At 40.1% G+C, this 19749-nt stretch overlaps 5 protein-coding genes across 7 annotated transcripts in view; 2 read left to right on the forward strand and 3 right to left on the reverse strand.

Annotated features, from left to right (window-relative positions):
* LOC104812708 overlaps positions 1-1115 on the forward strand; it is a 2431-nt gene extending 1316 nt beyond the window's left edge. Inside the window, exon 3 of the mRNA XM_010540006.1 lies at positions 1-1115. Within this exon, the coding sequence (XP_010538308.1) occupies positions 1-981 (981 nt within the window). The 3' untranslated portion in view covers positions 982-1115.
* A 297-nt stretch (positions 1116-1412) lies between these two features.
* On the reverse strand, positions 1413-3023 carry LOC104812713 (probable zinc transporter 10). Its single transcript, XM_010540014.1, has 3 exons — positions 2364-3023; positions 1874-2023; positions 1413-1806 (listed from the first exon to the last, which is right to left on the reverse strand). The coding sequence occupies exons 1-3, from the start codon at positions 3021-3023 to the stop codon at positions 1501-1503; spliced, it is 1116 nt and encodes a 371-aa protein (XP_010538316.1). The 3' UTR covers positions 1413-1500.
* Positions 3024-10829: 7806 nt separating this feature from the next.
* LOC104812714 (transmembrane protein 56-like) lies at positions 10830-13408 on the forward strand. Of its 3 annotated transcripts, none has more exons than XM_010540016.2 (10): positions 10830-11033; positions 11187-11368; positions 11470-11684; positions 11769-11857; positions 11947-12085; positions 12172-12246; positions 12468-12589; positions 12674-12749; positions 12843-12902; positions 13094-13408. In XM_010540016.2, the coding sequence occupies exons 3-10, from the start codon at positions 11547-11549 to the stop codon at positions 13220-13222; spliced, it is 828 nt and encodes a 275-aa protein (XP_010538318.1). In that variant the 5' UTR covers positions 10830-11033; positions 11187-11368; positions 11470-11546; the 3' UTR covers positions 13223-13408. The 3 variants fall into 3 exon arrangements, with proteins under 3 accessions (XP_010538318.1, XP_010538319.1, XP_010538317.1); XM_010540017.2 differs by having other exon boundaries at positions 11263-11368; XM_010540015.2 differs by lacking the exon at positions 11187-11368.
* Positions 13409-13679: 271 nt separating this feature from the next.
* On the reverse strand, positions 13680-14173 carry LOC109116600. The gene has a single exon (XM_019202322.1). The coding sequence runs from the start codon at positions 14072-14074 to the stop codon at positions 13871-13873; it is 204 nt and encodes a 67-aa protein (XP_019057867.1). The 5' UTR covers positions 14075-14173; the 3' UTR covers positions 13680-13870.
* Positions 14174-14495: 322 nt separating this feature from the next.
* Positions 14496-18442, reverse strand: LOC104812715 (alpha-glucosidase). The gene is made up of 6 exons (XM_010540018.1): positions 18175-18442; positions 17129-17868; positions 16499-16729; positions 15762-16408; positions 15233-15656; positions 14496-15127 (listed from the first exon to the last, which is right to left on the reverse strand). Exons 1-6 carry the CDS (start codon positions 18417-18419, stop codon positions 14658-14660), a joined length of 2757 nt encoding a protein of 918 aa, XP_010538320.1. The 5' UTR covers positions 18420-18442; the 3' UTR covers positions 14496-14657.
* Positions 18443-19749: the final 1307 nt, after the last annotated feature.

Genomic DNA, 19749 nt, shown 5'->3' on the forward strand with positions numbered 1-19749 from the left:
TTCAATTCCCTCTGCAGAGGGTTCGTCCAGCTTGGTCGGTTCTCCGATGTGAGAAACCGAACTAATGTGTTTGATTTGCAGAAAGGCAGCGGAAGGAGATGGACTGAGGAAAGAGATTTGGAACAGTTGAGGGAAGCGAGGGAGAAACCTATCGATGGTTTCGAAGTGATCCGCATCGTGGGAAAGAACCCGTTCTTGTGGCACGATCACTGGGAGGTTAAGGATTACGCTAAGGTGTTTGAATGTATGGAAGTGGTAGACGAAATCCGGAGAGAAGCCGAGAGAGTGGTGGGGAAGATCAGGCAGGCAGGGGAAGAGGCAATGACAAAACTCAAACTCGGACCCGGGTTTGTCCCGAGAAGATCCGATAATCCGTCGTCATTTCCTTACACAGCGGTCCACATGAGGATAGAGATAGATTGGATGATTCACTGTAAGAAATTAGAACAGAGAAGGAACATTTCGGAGATCTGTAGCAGCAAAGAACAGATCATAGAGAGGGTCGGGAACGTCGTGGGTTCGAACACCGACACTCCCTCGGTTGTTTACCTCGCAGTAGCGGACAATCTTCTCCAAGATTCGACGTTTCTAACGGGATGGAGAGACGGGATAATCCCGTATGAGAAGAAGAGGCTTGGAGTTGATGCGATCTACAAGAAGTTTCCGTACCTGATCCAATCCGCCATTGATTACGAGGTTTGTTCGAGAGCAGATGTATTCGTCGGTAACAGCTTCTCGACGTTTTCTAGCCTTGTTACACTCGAGAGGACGCAGAAGGCAGTACAGTCGGGAGTCACGAGCTCTTGTGAAGGCAATGGCGATGGCCATCATGATGATGATGATGTTCCATGGCCATCATACGCGTATAATCTTGCGGGTAAATCGAGCAGGTTTCCTCGGAGATGGATGACGAACATGTCGGATTCGAGCTTGGAAGCTGTTAGTTATGGTTCTAACGCTGTTTCGTGTTCAAGTGTATAGATTCTTTCCCCCACTTTTGGATAAGTAGGATTATTTGCAATAATCAAACGGTCCAATACTAAATCAAATTATATATTTGTATTATAAGTTATTTTAGTTATGAAAACTTTGTGAGATGTTAAGGACTGATGAAAAATAAAAATATACACTCATATATATATATATATAACGGAATAATTTTTTTAAACAAATTCAAGGTTGTTTGTGGACAAAATGGGGCAGAGCTCATGTCTTGTTTATGGAATTTTTCCACTCTCTATTTAATTTTTTAGTTCATAATGTTTTTTTTTTGTTATATCCACATCATTAGGGCCTTCTAAATCCGGTTGTGTTTCAGATATTATATATAAATTTCAATTTATTTTGATTAATTTTAAATCACAATTCATTTTTAGATTTTAAGGATTAAACACAATGATTCGTGACAAAGTTGCCCATTTCGTATACCGATTTTATTGGAGTATTTACAAAAAGAAAAAGAGTTCAAAAGCGCGCGAAACAAAAGAGGAAGGAAGGGGATCAAGCCCATTTGGACATGAGGGCCATCCCGCCGGCGCCGAGCAAAACGGCGACGTACGACTTCAGCTGGAGCTTGATGCTCCTCTGCATCTTCTGGCCCATGAAATCGGCGGCCAGAAGATCGACCAGAGCCATGTATATCAGAAGCCCGGCCGACGACGCGTTCAGCAGCCCCACCGTTATCAGCGACTCCGGGCTATTCTCCTTGTACACCTTCGCCAGCGCCATCCCCAGTGCCACCCCGAACGGCGTCGTTCCCGCGAAGAAGAACGCCATCACCGCCTTCTTCACCCAGTCATACTCCGCCTGTGTATATATCGAAGGGTAATTAATTAGGCACGATGAAACTAAACCGGATGGAACCGAACCGGACCTGGAGGATGCAGCCGCCGAGACCCATGCCTTCGAACATTTGGTGGAAGCAAAGAGCCGCGACGAGGCCTTTAATGGTGCATGTGTTGTTCGTCGCCCCCACTGATAGCCCTATCACGATCGAGTGCACCACTATCCCTAGCTCCAGTACCTGTGTTAACAACCTTATATCAATATATATACACATATAATTATATGGAATATATCCCTATAAAAATGGATCAGTTAATAAAATGCTGCCAATTTTCTGTGCATAGATGTTAATATGGTGAATTACGTCAGCATTCCATAATAGAAATTGTAACTGGATTAATAATTAACTGATCATGTGAGTAAAAGATGAACAGTATTTGACTAGTTGGTGTACTTTTTTTTAAAACTTCAAAACTTATATATTAGTATAAATTGGTGTGTTTATTTAAGGTTTTCCGGTATATTATACTCTTTCTATTTTACCATTATTGAATTTAAAAACTATACCGCATACTAACCACGGCAATAACTCGATTCCTTAGAAGTTGAGTATTAGAACCAATCTCCTTATCGTTAGAACTGGATCCATGAAAGTGTCCGTGTCCGTGTCCATGCACATGAACATGGGTCGTCGTCGTCTCGGCTCGGCCCATCTCCTGGTCCGGAGAGTTCTGGGCCTCGGCCACCGCAGCAACGACCGAGTCGTGGCGGCCGGACCTGGTGAAGACGGAGGTGGCGATGGAATCAACCATGAGAGTGAAAATGGCTGAGACCATGGCGGCAAAACCGGTGAAAGGAAACTTGTGCCATGGGTCATCGCTCAGACAAGGTGACGACAGCATGTTGAAAGAATCCGGCAAGACGTGCATGAATCCGGTGGAGAGGATGATCCCTGAAGCGAAGGATTTCACGATCAGGAAGAGCGATTTCTCCGGCTGAAACACCGCCAGGGATCGGCTGAAGAACGGGAGGCAGATTCCGATGAGACTCGTGACCAGGATCGTGAAGATGGCTATGAGTTTTAGTGTCACAGCTTTGGATTTGTCCGTACATGTGTTGTCCGAACCTGCTCGACATCTGTTGTCGGGTTGTGACAGAGCTCCGGGGACGCCGGAGATGGCGAGGAGGATGACGACGGCGGCGGCGGCGGAGATGGCCGGAGCTCTTGGTTTAGTCATTTTTTCGCGACTCAAATTTGGTCAATGGGATGGGAAATGAGGAACATTTTCTATATATAGGCGTGTCTGACATTATGTTGTAATTATACTTACGATTATATTAATATGTTGACTTTGGGTTAGCAGAAATGATAATGCGATTATTTGATCCGTACACCTTCGTACATAATGAAGTACAGAGACTAATATATAGAAAAAACAATTTAATTTGAAGAGGCGTGCGAATATGCTCTAGCTTTTTTAATTTGATATACATTTATTAATGCATATAACCCATACTCTATCGAGTATCTGAATAATTATAGTATAAAAATTCGAAATTTGATATCGCATGTTCGTGGATTTCTACAGTCCAATTCAATTTTAAAAAAAAAATGAAAGGAATTTTATAATTTGTAATTACAGATATTTTATTATGTAAAAAATTAAGGCGATTTCATAAATTTCAAAAAAAAGATAACTATATTTTTTATTATTAATTATATATTAAAAGCTATGATAACGCGAACGACCGCTTTGAGACCTTTTCAACTGTTCCAAAAGATTAGCACATTAACATTATAAGTAAATAAAATGGATTAGTTATTATATTATTAAACAACGGTTGACTTCCGTCTATTCTCTAATCTATCTTCGTGACGAACGGCGCCGTTTTTGTCGTTATCTTTGACAAGGATGTACACAATCTATCTTTAAGCTCACTTGATAATTATATGTTAATTTTAATGTTTGCTTAGCGTATTTAATCTCCCTATTTAACAATTTCCTATATCCATAGAACCAGTGCCGTCTCATTGTTAACAGAGGCACCGTGCAAATACTATATATCTATATCTATTTTTTTATTTTATTTTTTTTTATCAATTTTAATATATATATATATATATATTGAGATTTCTTAAAATTATATATTTTTTCAATCATAAAATAGAAAACTAATTTTATTATTATTTTTTATGATAACATTATAAAAAAATTTTAAAAAATATGACTCAATTTTTAAAAATTAAAAATAACATAAATTTTTTTTAAAAAAAATGAGATTCCACAAAATTAGGGGCCTTTTTCAAATGCACCACTTCCACCCCTATAAGACCGCTCTCCAAGAGTTGGACATAGAAAATTTAATATATATATATATATATATATATTATCAATTTGGAGTAAAAAAAAATATGTGAATGGTTTAATTTATAAAATATGAAACTGGACAGCTACGCAAATCTTGGTATATCCAAGAAAAAATATATCCTATTATATAGGCATAGAACAAAGTCAACATCACTTTTCAGCCAATTTGTACGATTTTACTTAGAAATTTTGAGGTTGGCTCATTTAAATCTTATATATATATATGCATTTTTTTTTTGAGAAATCTATGTGAATATATACTTTCCAAATGGATATTCGTGAATTGAAAACCAAATAAAAATGAGAAAAAGTAGTTTTATCTCATCCTTAACATATAATCTTGTCGTATATATATTTATAATTTGTCTTCCATAATTCTGGGATATAGACATTATTATGTCGTAATTATATTTATATTAAGATTAACACTAACGTTCTTCAAACCCCGATTCCATACAATTTTAAAAACACATGTACATACATCCTATTAAAAAATTAAAATACGAAAAACAAAATAAGACAATATTAACTTGTGGGATTTGTTGTTCTGTTTGGTAAAGTAAGATAAGTAAAATAACAGGAAGTTTCTAATTGTCTCATTCAACCTGAAGCAATGTCGTACATATAAACAGAGAGAAAGAGAAACAAACTCCTATATCTTAGGAGATACAATCGTGATCTGATAAACACAAATAAAAGATTGAGATAGCGATCGAAATCTATCAGTTGAGCTAACTACTTGTAACACTCCCCCTCAAGATGGAGAATACAGACAATGGATTCCCATCTTGGACAAAAGACGGCGGAGATGATCGACCAAGACAGGTTTCGTAAGTAAGTCTGCGATCTGATCGCGAGAGGAGGTGTGAAGCGGTTTCAGAAAACCCGAATTGACTCGTTCTCGGACAAAATGGCAATCAAGTTCGATGTGTTTGGTGCGCTCATGGAAGACCGGATTGTTAGCGATATGCACCGCCGACTGATTATCGCAAAATAAAGACACTGGTCGCGGACAGAAAACGTGTAAATCTCGAAGAAGAGAATCGATCCAAACTAGTTCACATGTAGTCTGTGCCATGGCACGATACTCGGATTCTGCGGAGCTGCGAGATATTGTCGGTTGTTTCTTCGACTTCCAGGAAATAAGAGCACCGCCAAAGAAAACACAAAAAACAGTAACCGAACGTCAAGAATCGGGACACGCAGCCCAATCGGCGTTGGTATAAGCTGTAAGGCGAGCATCAGAAACTGCTGGATATAAGAGACCCTGTCCAGGAGCAGCTTTAAGATATCGCAACACTCGGTAGGCAGCTTGAAGATGAGTGGTTCGAGGATGCGACATATATTGGCTCAGCTTCGTTACAGAGTAGCTAATGTCTGGACGAGTAATAGTCAAGTAAATTAGCTTCCCGAGAAGAGCCCGATAATGTGTAGGATCAGGTAACAAATCGCCGGAATCAGCACTAATTTTCTGACCAAATTCCATCGGAGTTGTAAGAGGCTTGCAAGCAAGCATACCGAAATCCTCCAAAAGTTCAAGAGTGTATTTCCTCTGACATAGCGAGATGCCCTGACGTGATCGAGCAACTTCCAGACCCAGGAAATAGCGCATATCTCCTAGATCCTTTAACTGAAAATGAGAACTCAGAACATCCTTCAATTCCTGTAATAACAGAGCATCATTACCAGTCAACAGCAAGTCATCAACATATATGAGAATGACAACCAAACTGGAACCCTTCGTCTTCGTAAAAAGTGAACAATCAGAACGAGATTGCAGGTAGCCAGCATCAAGAAGCACCCGAGACAGCTTGAGATTCCACTGGCGGGAAGCTTGTTTCAAACCGTAAAGGGATTTGTTAAGGCGACAAACAGAATTAGGCGGTATAGACTCCCCCTGAAGTGCAGAGAATCCCGGAGGCAAGTTCATATAGATTTCTTCACTGAGATCACCGTTCAAGAAGGCATTGGAAACATCCATCTGTTGTAAAAGCCAACCATTGGCAGCTGCAAGTGCAAGGAGAATACGAACCGTAGTGATCTTCGCAACCGGGCTGAAGGTATCAAGATAATCGATTCCCTCAACTTGCGTGTAACCCTTCGCAACCAAACGCGCCTTGTAACGTTCGACGGATCCATCTGGATTGAACTTCGTCTTAAAGACCCACTTACAACCAATCGGACGTTTCCCGGCAGGAAGATCGCAAACAGTCCATGTATTGGTTCGAGATAAAGCTGCTAACTCCAGACGTATAGCCTCTCTCCATTCAACAAACTGTGCTGCTTTAGTATAGGTAGTTGGTTCAGGTAAAGTGGAAATGGATAAGGCAAAGTGGCGAAAAATAGGGTTGAGTCTGTCATAGGAGAGATAATAAGATAAGGGAAAAGGTGGTAATGAAGTTTCTAGTGGTGTTTGGTTATGGGTAATCATATAACAATGATAATCGGATAAATAGGCAGGGGGTTTAACCAGTCGTGTGGGTCGGTCATTGTTCTCTGCATCATTAGTTACAGGAGACGAAGAAGAAGGAACTATGGAAGAAGAAGACTCAGGAGGTGAAATGACTGTAGGAGAAGAAACCGGACAAGAAGCTGGAGAAGACGAAGACTTAGGAGTAGAATGAACAACCGACAAAGGTGTGTCATAGAGGAAAAAAGGAGACTGAGGAAAGAATTCAACAACAGAGGATGGAAGAGGATCAGTTTTGAAGGGAAATATAGTTTCATGGAAAACTACATTACGAGAAACAGAAATTCTGTTAGAATGTAAATCCAGAACTTTATATCCCTTCACACCGGAAGGATACCCAAGAAACACGGAAGGCTGAGCTCGGGGAGAAAACTTATCTCGATCTTTAAGATGGGTAGATACATAACAAAGGCACCCGAAAACTCTAAGATGAGCATAGGTTGGGATAGTTGAAGTAAGGGCTTCAAAAGGTGATCTGTTGTCGAGTAATGGAGTGGGCGTTCTGTTTATTAAATAAACAGCAGCAAGAATACAGTCCCCCCAATAAGGAAGAGGAACGTTAGATTGAAAAAGCAAAGAACGAGCCACATTTAAGAGATGTTGGTGTTTGCGTTCGACAACAGAATTTTGCTGTGGTGTATATGGGCATGAGAAGAAGTGTGTGATGCCTCTAGCGAGTAAAAGATTAGTGAAGGCAAGTTCAGGGGCGTTGTCGGTTCTGATCGATTTGACAGAAGCAGAAAACTGGGTTTGCACAAGAGTCAAAAACTGAGGGAATTTAACAGAGGCATCACTTTTATTGCGTAAGAGATAAATCCAAGTGACTCGAGTACAATCGTCGACAATCGTGAGGAAGTACCGATGGCCATCTACCGTAGGTGTATGGAACGGACCCCAAATGTCGAGATGTAATAAGTCGAAAGGAGAAGAAGACAATTTTGCAGAAACAGGAAAAGAGAGAGCCTTTTGTTTAGCCAACGGGCAAACATTACAATGTAAGGCTTTATTCAAAGAAGAAAAACGAAGATGACCCGAGCTAGCCAGACCATGAATCTTGATGTCGGACGGGTGACCAAGACGGTGATGCCAAATGTCCAGACTTGCAGAAGAAAGAGTTGAGCAGACTGTAGAAGGAAAAATGGGAGAAGGATCATGCATCTCGAGAAGATACAGATCATGATGACGACGGCCCTGACCAATCATCGACCCCAGAGTAAGGTCCTGAATGGAGTATGAATCACATGAGAAAATAACAGAAAGATGAGAATGCTTGGTTAAAGAGCTGACACTAAGCAAATTATAACGAAATGTCGGAACAAATAAAACAGACTGTAGAACAAGTGATGGAGAAATGCAGACAGTTCCAGATTCGGAAACAGGAATAGAAGAGCCGTTAGGCAATGAGATAGAAACAGACGGAATGACGCTAATGGAAGAGAACAATGACCTGTCACAACATACATGGTTGCTGGCACCGGTGTCCAAAATCCAGGTGGTTGGTGAAAAAATGAAGCGGGTAGACTGGTGAGAGAAAATGTTACCTGGGGAAGAAGTCTGTGGAGCAGCAAGGTTTGCGTCAGATAGAGAGTGACTAAGGCCTTGGAGTTGAGTGCTGAATTTCGAAATCAATGTCTGAGCCTGTTCCAGAGGAGTCATGCCGGAAACAGAGGAAGATCCAGCAGGCAAGACAGAATCGGTAACGTCCGAAGATACATTGATCGAATTGATGCGAGGTTGTGTCATGTCACCAGACTGATTGGGAGAAGAATTCGTGACTCTAGGACGAGAGTTCCACGAATTCGGAGAAGCCAGCTTGTGACCCTGAGGATAGCCATAGATTTTGTAACATCGATTAACCGTATGTCCAAGCAAACCACAGTGAGTACATTGAGGTCTTGGTTTCGATTGTTGTCTAGTGGAAGACCGCTGCATATGCTGATCAGAAGGAAGCCTTGGCCGAGAACCAAATGTCTGATTGGTAAATGCAACAGAATCAGATGGAGAAGAATGTACCAAACGTTGTTGTTCCTCTTGCGAAATGAGATTGTAGGATTTGCTGAGATCGGGAAGGGGATCCATCATTAAGATTTGGCGACGAGCGGGTGTGTAAGAGTCATTAAGCCTCATCAGAAAACGAACCACATTCCGTCGATCAAAGAAATCCTGCCAACGTTTGGAGAGATCACACGAACATCCATTGCAGGAACAGATCGGGATGGACTCATGATTCTTAAGCTCTTCCCACAGAGCTGTTAATTTGGTGAAGTATCCATTCAAATCCAAAGACCCTTGATGAAGGTTGTCAATCTGTTGCTGGATATTATAAATTTTGGAGACATTCTGAAGCTTGAAACGATTCTCCAAACTTACCCAGATTTCACGAGCATTGTCAAAGTAGACAATCAGGCTGGAGATATCAGCAGCAACTGCATTAGTAAGCCAAGTGCAGACGAGGTCGTTGCAACGGGACCATAAATTGGCAGATGTATCGCCATCAGGAGGTTTCGGTAGAGTGCCATCAACAAAGGCGAGCTTGTTCTTGGCATTGAGAGCTTTGAGCATCGAGCGAGACCACACATTGTAGTTGGATTCTCCGAGCAGTTTCTCGGAAATCAACGTAACACTAGAAGTGTCAGCGGCATGTAAATATAAAGGGTTGGAATAAGGGTCAAGAGGGAAAGAATTGGTCAAAGGAAATGCTGCAGAAGTAACAGCAGCTGAATGATCTGGGGAGTCTGACATGATTGGAAATGAAAATAAATCAACAGAACGGTAAGCGGAGCGTTGATAGCTCTGATACCATATTAACTTGTGGGATTTGTTGTTCTGTTTGGTAAAGGAAGATAAGTAAAATAACAGGAAGTTTCTAATTGTCTCATTCAACCTGAAGCAATGTCGTACATATAAACAGAGAGAAAGAGAAACAAACTCCTATATCTTAGGAGATACAATCGTGATCTGATAAACACAAATAAAAGATTGAGATAGCGATCGAAATCTATCAGTTGAGCTAACTACTTGTAACAGACAAAAAAAACATAATTAATTTTGTATTACATCTCTTCTTATTCTTGTTGTTAGCATTACAATAAAAATAATTTACATATTTATAAAAAAAATTAATAAATAAAATAAAAAGAAAATATAGATACAATAAAAACAAATTAGATGGATAATATTTAACATATTAATATTGTATTCATTATTATTTCCAATCATATCTCAAAATCTACATTTTACTTTCACCATATATTCATTTTTCTATTTCAAAACATTCATCTATTTAAATTCTAAAGAAGTATAATTCTTTTTTGAGATCAATGGAATTGTACTATTTTTACATTATTGTGATTAAATAGAAATCAACACTTTAATCAGATATAAAACCTAGATAAAAGATAGAAATAACACGTAAAAAGTTGCGATGAAAAATGATTGCAATATGATAACAGCTGCAACGTCTTAATCTCAGTTTTTAATTTATTCGAGATCGATCGAATTACAACATGATAATATCAAATTAACTATTTTTATTTACCAATATATATATATATATATATATATATATTTAAAAATTACATGATATACTTTTAATTTGTTCTCCTCATGTTTGCTACGGTCTACTTACCAAGGAGCAGTGTATAAGGTTTATTTAAATTTTAGAACGTATGTTCTAAGCAATCATACATTTGTTATGTACAAATTTTATTCACGTTCCAAAACTCTATTTTCCGCTCTATAGAGAAAATCTAAAAAATATCCGAACTTATCAATTTCTACCAAATAAAATCTAAATTTTATTTTTTATCCTATAAAACTATAAAACTTCAACATGATGTTATAAATAAATTTAATATGTATAATAATTATCATTTTTAAACTTTTCGTTGACGTGATATAGCGAAATCATGATATATATATCATGAAAAATGTTAATATAGATATGTTATGCAATCATTTAGATTTGAAAATGATAAAGTTTATAAAATTTGAGTTTATTTTTTGACAGAAATTAGAATTTTATTTGATAAAAAAAATCCATTAAATTTTATTTTGTGAAAATTGGAGAATTTGTATTTTTTTTGAGATTTTTTCTATTCTATACGCGGAATTTGTTCTTCATGTTATCAAAAAATTTAAAAATATTTTTCTATTTCCATATATGTAAAATAGGCATTTCTTTGATAGGAATACGTGATTCAGTCCTTTCATCCATCATTCTATTTGTATTGCGAACAGATCGAGTGCTCTCTCTCTCTCTCGTTCACAAACATTGATTGGAACTCAAGCTTCCGAGGAGACTTCAGATTTCCCCATTGGGCTCGCTTTTCCACTCACGATTCCTTCTCCGCCGCTGATGAGTCAGAGTCTTTCCTTCTACTCTCTTCTTTGCTTCTCCGTTTCTTCAGGTTCGTTCCCGTTTTCCCTTTTAGATTCTCCTCTTTGCATCTTCTTGCTTTTTTCGCCTTCGTGGATTCCCTAGATCAGATTTTACTCCGATTTGTTTCCAGGATCTCTGTCTACCATGGATTATTGGGTCATTTTCTCCGTTTTTTTTTCAGTGTCTTCACGCGTTTTTATCATCTGGGTATCGCCTGTTCTCGTCTAATCCGCGTTTGGGTGTTCCACGAGTTTCAGTCTGACTCTAGGGTTACCTTATCTGGGTAGATCGAAAACTTGGCATTTATTCTATCGAGATAGGCGGATAGATTCCATGGCTCACCTACATTTTTCTGGATTTAGGGTATGATTTTCTGTGACCATAGTAATTGGCATTGATACTGGGTCGAGATCAAGATACTGGCTTTGGGAATGAACGTTATCTTCATATGGATTCTGTTGTAGGAGGGAAAGGTGAGATGAGACAGGAAACAGCAGGTTGAAAGTTCACTTCCACGAAGCTCTCCGTAGTTGTAGTTACAATGTCGGCGTCTACACAGACAATCACGGCCATGAAGTCTTACCACAATCAAGCTCAGGACTTGGTTAAGAATTATCTCCTGGCTGATCCCTTTATTCCTTATACGTCTATTCTTACCGGCATTTTTCTCTGCAAAGTGGTACTGTTCTTTAAACTCGGGCTTACAGATTCGTGACACTATTAGGTCCTGTCTATTATGGTATGATTTTTTCTGTTGTTGCAGGTCTATGATCTTTTTCACTTTATGAGCAACTCCCATTCCAAGACATATATCATTCTCACGAAAATTCAACGAATTGAATGGAACAACCGGTGAGGCGTTGATTGTTTTGCTTTTAAGTTTTATGTGCCATTTGGGATCTTGGGGTTTTGGTTTTGAATCAATGGTCTTAATCTGGCAGTGGTATCTCAACAGTTCATGCCATTTTTATCTCGGTTGTGGCTGTTTACTACGTCTTCTGGTCCGACCTCTTCTCCGATAGGTGGCATAATGATCTTGTGGTTTTCCGAAGCTCACCACTTTCCTCCTTCTGTTTAGGCGTAAGTGCTAATAATCGGAGTTTGTTTCAGATACAAATGCAAGACAAGAATCATCAACACGAAATGTATATATACGGTTATTGCAGGTATCTATAGGTTACTTCCTTGCTGATCTCGGGATGATCTCTTGTATGTATCCTTCCTTGGGCGGTCTAGAGTATGTAAGTAACTATTCTTGGCCAAAGATTTGGGAAATCTTCTCGAATATTCAAATTGGTGATTCATCTATATGCTTCTGCCTCGTTCAATCACTTCCATGTATAGCTTTTGTAAGGCAACTGACCATCAAGACATTGGAGTATTTGTTGTGGGCAAAGGTTAGATAGAGAAGCAGTCCATGACAATGATAGATGAGAAAAACTCAAATGGAATGGTGTTTCAGGTTGTGCATCATTCTCTGTCGGGAATAGCAGTTGCCTATTCTTTGTTTTCTGGAGAAGGACAGCTATACACCTACATGGTCCTCATCTCCGAGGTGACAACCCCAGAGATCAACTTGAGATGGTGAGACTCCGTTCTCGTAAACCGTAGTAACTGTCACCTGAGCTCTTTTCTTGACCGAAAATCCGGTTTCCTGTTCTTATGAAGGTACCTGGACACTGCTGGTATGAAGAATTCCGGTGCCTACCTTATCAACGGTGTTATCATCTTCTTAGTTTGGCTGGTATGAAAGTCACTGGCCTACCCCCGTTTAATATCACTATCTTTTTACGAAGAATTGCTCACACAAATGATTCCTTCTTATGATTTATGGCAGGTTGCAAGGATTCTGCTGTTCATCTACATGTTTTATCATGTCTACCTGCATTACAACCAGGTAGTAATCATTAGTTTCTTCTTGTCGTCTCTTTCATTCTCTGGCAAGTTCATCGTCGTAAACTCAAAATCTGGCAGTGTCTGGATCCATAGATGCCCGACCACATCCGGACCCACTTGAAATTATGATACCAGAAGCTAAGATATCTGATGAATTATGGTTTCTGAAACGCACTTGTTTGGTTCTGGTAGGTAATAAGGATGCACATCTTCGGTTATCTCCTGGTTTTCGTGGTACCGGCAGCACTCGGTGTGATGAACTTGATATGGTTCGGTAAGATCGTGAAAGGGGTGAAGAAAACTTTAGCAAAGAGACGGTGAATGATTCTCCTAATATATATCCCACACGTTCATCATTGTTCCTCCGTGAGGGTGCGTGTAGTGTAAGTAGCTGTCTGATAGAGCAACAACAAAAAGAAAATGGTATGGTCCTCTTTGAGTCTGTAAATGATCAAATGCCACGCACCATTTCTCTTATAATATAATATATCTCAGTAATTCGGTCTCCGTTGTTCATTTCTTTCCGGTTCACATGATCCTCGGTTTCGGTTAACTCTGTTTCATCGGCCAGTGGAACAGGCTGGTTAACGTTTGGTTTAAACCGGTGTTCGTCTTTTCGTGATTATCACTTCAGTAAACCGGAATAAACGCCTTTTATGCATGTTCTAATCTCGCGTAAGATGTTGATTTCGATTATGAATTGGTTCGATTACTTCTGGATTTGGTTTCTTCCTGACATTGTACTGACGTGGCGTTATCCAATTGGCTGAGAAACACATCAGCACAAACAGAGCCATAAATTTATCATTTACATACAGGAATATATTTGATTACACACACGGAAGCAATCGCGAAACCTTTTTTTTTTTTTTACGGAAAAATCTAAACAAGAGCATATCCATGAGAACCAAAAGTGACGAACATCGTTGTAAGGATGAAATCAGAGGAAGAAGAAGGGAGAAGACGAGTTCAGACATGGTGAGAATTATCGGGCTTGAGGTGAGGAGACGGCGGAGAGACGGCGGCGCCTGGAGGAGGAGCAGGAGCTCCGTACACCTGAGGATTCGTACGGATGTCTTGGCGGCCTCTGGATCTGCCGAGGAAGTAGCATCCGAAGCCCAGAAGGAGACAGAACAGAATCAGAGGCAGAGAGATCACCACCACCAATCCCATCTTCTTCGATCTTTCTCTTCTAGGTTTTTCTTCAATGGGTTTTGCTTGCTTGATTCGATGTGTGTGTGCGTGTACATGTGTATATGTATATATAGATGAGTGTTGTGTGGTGTGTATGTGGATTGTGGAGTTTCGTGTGATCTGGAAGCATCAGATTCTCTGTCCAGAAGGTTTAACGTTCAAGTCTCCAACGGTCACTTATTTGGTGGGCCCCTGATATTTATGCGTTCCATGGAATCGAATAAAATTGAATTATTGATGAGTGGCCCGAGAAAAACAACACGCCCCTAAATAAATAACCATCAGTCCGTAATTTATTTTCCAAACGACACCACGATAATACATTAATTATATTGAGATCAACATTTGATATATATATATATATGTATATAATTAAATAAAGACAAACGAAAAATGGAACTTAAAAAATACTTTGATTTTAACTTGTTTTATTCATATGTCCATATTATATACTGAAGAAGTAAATTCACGAGTTTATATTATTTTTATTCTTGTGTCCGATAAATTTCATCATCAACACATTATATTCTTCTTCTTCTTCAGCTTCAGATATTTCTTTTACCTAACTCAGCTTCAATCTCATCTGGAACTTCTCTCCGACAAGCAAAGACAGTCTAGAAACTTCCACGCCAAGAAACCGTGGATTACTACTGTCCGAAAACGTCTTCACGACCGAAATCCTAAGGCCTTTCGATCCATCGCCTGTCCTCAGTTCGTAACCTCCGACGCTTTCCACGTCCTCGAACCCGATGAACGTTACTTTTCCGATGATCCATTTCTGGTTCAACGCGTACTCTCCGTTCACCACTTCCGATCTCAGAACCGCGGATTTTCCGGCCAACTTGCACCGGAACCTCACCAGTGTCCAGTTTCTGTTCCCTCCTTCGTCTCCCATCCGTACGTCCTCTCCGTCGTCCAGAAACACTTCCCCTGAGACGTTCTCTAGCCGGCTTGCCACCACCAGTAGCTGAAACGGCGTCGTTCTGGCTTCCCTCGTCGTCATTGCCTCCCCTTGCATCGCCACAATGCTTCCTGTCACACGATTAACCGAATTCCGGTTGAATAATCAATCCTTTTTTTTCGTTGTTTGAATGCCAATGGAGGTGAAGAGTTCATCTGGAGGAAATGGAACATTACCTTCACGGACATGAACGTTGACATGGTCGGCAGGAGTAGCAAGAGTCACGTATTTACCGGAAGTCCCACCGACAGCGTAAGAATAGTTAAAAAGGTCGAACCAATTTCCGGCAGGGAAATAAGCGTCGACGGTCTCGGCTCCTGGCTTCAACGCAGGTGATACCATGATGCTTTTCCCGACGAGGAACTGAGTATCGATCTCATAAGTGTTTGTGTCTTTGGGGAACGAAAAGAAGAGTGGTCTTGCGATAGGGACACCATTGGTATGAGCCTCGTACATCAGCGTGTACAAGTGAGGGAGCAACCTCGTACGGAGGCCGAGTACCTTTCTTGCGGCAGAAGCAACTGATTCCCAGATATAAAGCTCTTGCCTGGCCGTGCCCTTTGACGAATGATCTCTCGCGAAAGGGTAAAATGCCCCGAGCTGACATTTCGGAGCCGAAAAAAATTTAGCCCCATTTGTAGAAAACGGTCAGCAAACCAAGATACAAAAACCCATTCGGCTAAAACCGTTTTCCAAAATCTTTACCTGGATCCATCGGCGGCATAATTCTTCGGTGGTATCGCTAGAGAAGCCACAGATATCAGCTCCAACCATTGGAATTCCGAAAAGCCCGAAATTCAGAATTCCAGGAATAGAATAAGCTAGATCCTCCCACTTGGCGTCATTATCACCTGTCCAGTGAGCAGCGTACTTTCCTGAGCTGACGAAAGTCGATCTCGTCAAAATGAACGGCCTTTTGCCCGTTATATCAACCAGAGCCTTGTGAGTGGCCTTAGCCTCCAATAGGCCGTTCAAGTTATGAGCATTGTATTCACTAACATTCCCAAAGTGTACAGACATTGCAGGCACTGTCCTTTCGTTTATCTGTGCCTTGCCTCCGAGATTTTTAATCTTGTAGGGCGGATCGTCGAGGGAAGAGCCCGGAGTTGGAGGTGAAGTTATGAAATTGGACAACTCGTTCATGTCCAGCCATAGACCGTCCACAGGAAGAACATCTCGGAAAATTTTGATCTCGTTGCTCCAGAAGTTGGCTGTGTCTGGATTCAAGAAATCTGGGAAGTACACCTTTCCGGGCCAAACTTCGCCAAGGTAAGGCACACCATCTTGCTTTATGAACACATCGGCTTCCATCCCTCTGTTATATGTCCCGTAAGAGCTGTTCACACTAATACCTGCAGAGACAAGGCAAAACAACACATCTGAACACACTCTACCTGTCTTTAGGTCTCAAGGACCGAGTGATGTTTCATAGTTTGTGATACCGGGATCCAAGATGAGCACGTATTTTTGGCCATTGTCATGAAGCTTGTCCACGAAAGACTTCATCCTGTCTTCGGGGAAGTTCACAGGATCAAAAGTGAAGTCTTTGTATGCGTCCATGTAGTCAATGTCCGTCCACATGACTTCAAGCGGGATTCCGGCTTTGGCATACCCATCAACTACAGATTCGATGTCTGAAATGTTGCTGTAGCCATACCGACATTGATGAAATCCTTCACACGTAACGCAAGAGCAACCCATTAAACACTGCCCACGCATTTTATTTTTCATCAGACACCGAGCATGTAGATTCACAGACAACATTAAGAACCTCAGTTCAATCTCGTACTCAGAATCTTCCACAGAGAATTTTCTTTTTCCACATGTTCGGGTTCATACTACTCAAGAACTGTCCACATTATACATCAGAAGTTTACACGGATCTAGTACATGAACGATTTTGATGGAAATGGCATAAAAGTTTTGAGTTCTTATGCCCATCAACGGAAAATATATCTTCTTCACCGACCAATCCGCTAGGCAGAGAAACCCGAATGAGATTTAGACTAAGATCTGATCACAGTGCAAAAAATATTCAGATGAATGCATAAGAACGACGAGAAGATGCTTACCAAAAGACCAGTAAGGCATAGGAGCAGGCCTTCCGATGAACTCCGTGTACTGACGCATCACCATCTCCGGCGAAGGTCCGACGAACAGATAGAGATCGATAATGCCGCCGATCACCTTATAAGTAATCCGATTCCCCCCATAATACACATCCATGCCATTGCTGTTCAGTAACAGAACTCCGTGCGTCGTCCCCGCCTCTGCCTCCGCGTCGCCTCCGTCGGAAGAGGACGGACCTCTGACGTCGATGTAAAACGGGTGGGACCCGTAGAGGTTGACATCCGGATTTGCGCTGCCGACGTCGGCGTTCCACAGCGTCAACGTGTGGCCAGGAACAAGCCTGAAGGATTTCTTCGTGTGTTCTCCTAGTCCATACAGACTCGATCTGTTTTCCGGTAACGCGGAGTATAATTGAATGAATTGGTCCTTGAATACCAATTGAGTGTCGGGATCTGATTCCGCCGGCGACGTATCGAAGAGGATTTCGCCGGAGGAGCGTCGGGAGACGGAGAAGCCGAAGGGTGTGGTGTTACGGAGGGTGAAAACGAGGTCCGACGACGGATCTGACAGTAAAAGGTCTCCGGCTGAGCTCCGACCCTTCTGCGACGGAGCTTGACGGTTCTCCGACATGAAACGAAGAGGTGAGCGGTTTTCCGGCCGAGGTACGACGGTTTCGGGAATCTCCCATCTCTGTTGTTCGGAATCTGTGATTCTGATTCTCAAACGCTCGCTCGTCTCCAAGCTATAAACACAGAAGCAATCAAGCAACGCAATTAAAATGTAATTAGATACTAATGATCCTGGATTAACACTTAATTAAATGGAATTATGATATAACTCGTTTGTATTTATTTTATAACTAAGTTTAATTAAACTCGCTCATAGCGGAAATTTGTAGTAATAACAAAAAAATCACATTTTTATTTTTAAATAAAAAAATATTAGACGCCAGTTGGCGTTGAAACATTGGATTGGTTTAAAAAAACATGGCAGAATTTACAAATAAAAAAAAGTCCAGAAATCGAATTTTTAAGATTTGGTTAATCACCTGGCATAGAGGATAAGGCTAGGAACATCGGGTCCGTAAAAAGACGACGGCTTAATCAGACGGAGATCCGCCGTTAAAATCTTCCGGTCCGAATCGACGGCTACGGATTGGACGCTGTATCCGAATCCAACGGCTGATGTTTCTCCTCCTTCTGCGCTTCCATGGGAGGGCAAAACCAAGCTCGAGAAGAAAATTAAGACGATGACGAAGACCGAGAGTGAGAGACAGTGACGATGAGATGACATTTCCTTTTTCTGTTTCTCCACTCGTTTGGTGGGCAATTTTATAGTGTATTTATTTCGATATTTTATGTTATTAAATATATATGTAAATTATTTCGAAGGTTAAAACCATAAAAGTTTTTAAATTTGTAACATGAAAAAAATAAATTTCTAATTTTTTTCTTTAACAAATTTACTCTCAAATTATTATCATTTTCAAACATTTAAAATATTATTTAATTCTAGAAAAAATCTCGACGGTCCATAAATTAGTTTAAAAATTATAACTACATATTTTATAAATAAATTTGTGAATTATAATGATAATTTAAAAATATATTTATCGAATAAAAAATTTAGCAATTAATTTAGGAATGTTTATACTATTTAAAAAAATAATCCCATCCTATTGCGTCAATGAGCATAAATGGTCTTATTGAAAAAAGGCCCATAGCCCAATTTAAGGCATACACAATGGGCTACAAAGCCCAATTACGATATCAAAACGCTGCGTTTTAACCTACAGCCGAATCTGAAGGAGTGATGATAACTGATAAAAACACGAAGACATCAAAGTAACATCATATATATATATATATAGTTCCACTTGAATATTTCTATAGCATGTACTTATGATAAAAGCGTAGATAAAGCTTTCTACTTTTTTTCATTAAAACTATACGAAATTTTACAATAAGGTCCAAATTCAGCTTTTTAGGAATTTTCTTTATCTGTTTCTTTATATATATATATATATATATATATAAAGAGAACGTGACAAAGATTCAAACTCGCTACTTTTGCTTCACACACACCAGTTGTCTCTTCTCCTTTTTTATTCTGTATATGCTTTTGAAAAAAAAAATCCACCGTAACATTTTATAATTTTTTATATTTATTAATTTAAAATTTTAAAAATCCAATTCTGGTATATTCAAATTCTGTCTATTAGTGGTCCAATATTTTAAAAGATAGTACGTCAGTGTATCCACGTACGTATAGCATGCTAAAAATGCATACGTATGCATATCTGTGTAGTGTACGTACGTACGAACGTACGTAGGAGATGTGAAGATGTCTTGTCTTTGTTTACAAGTTTGCGAGCATTAAATGGAGAAATCTGCCCCTTATTGGACAGTCAAAGCTTGACCCGGTTTCGTTCGGTTTGGTTTAATTAAACCGTTTGGTTTTCCGCTCAGACCGGTTCGATTGGACCCACTGGTCTTTTCAATGGGCTTGGGGGGTGTGAGCTCAAACTAGGCCCGTAATGGGCCCAACAAACTATTTGTCCAGCTGGCATAATAATTGGGTTTAATTAGCCATGTAGATGAAGAAAGCGTCGGTTGGCACGTGC

This window comes from Tarenaya hassleriana, unplaced genomic scaffold (assembly GCF_000463585.1).
Source record: "Tarenaya hassleriana unplaced genomic scaffold, ASM46358v1 Cleome2, whole genome shotgun sequence".
Classification (NCBI taxonomy): Eukaryota; Viridiplantae; Streptophyta; class Magnoliopsida; order Brassicales; family Cleomaceae; genus Tarenaya; species Tarenaya hassleriana.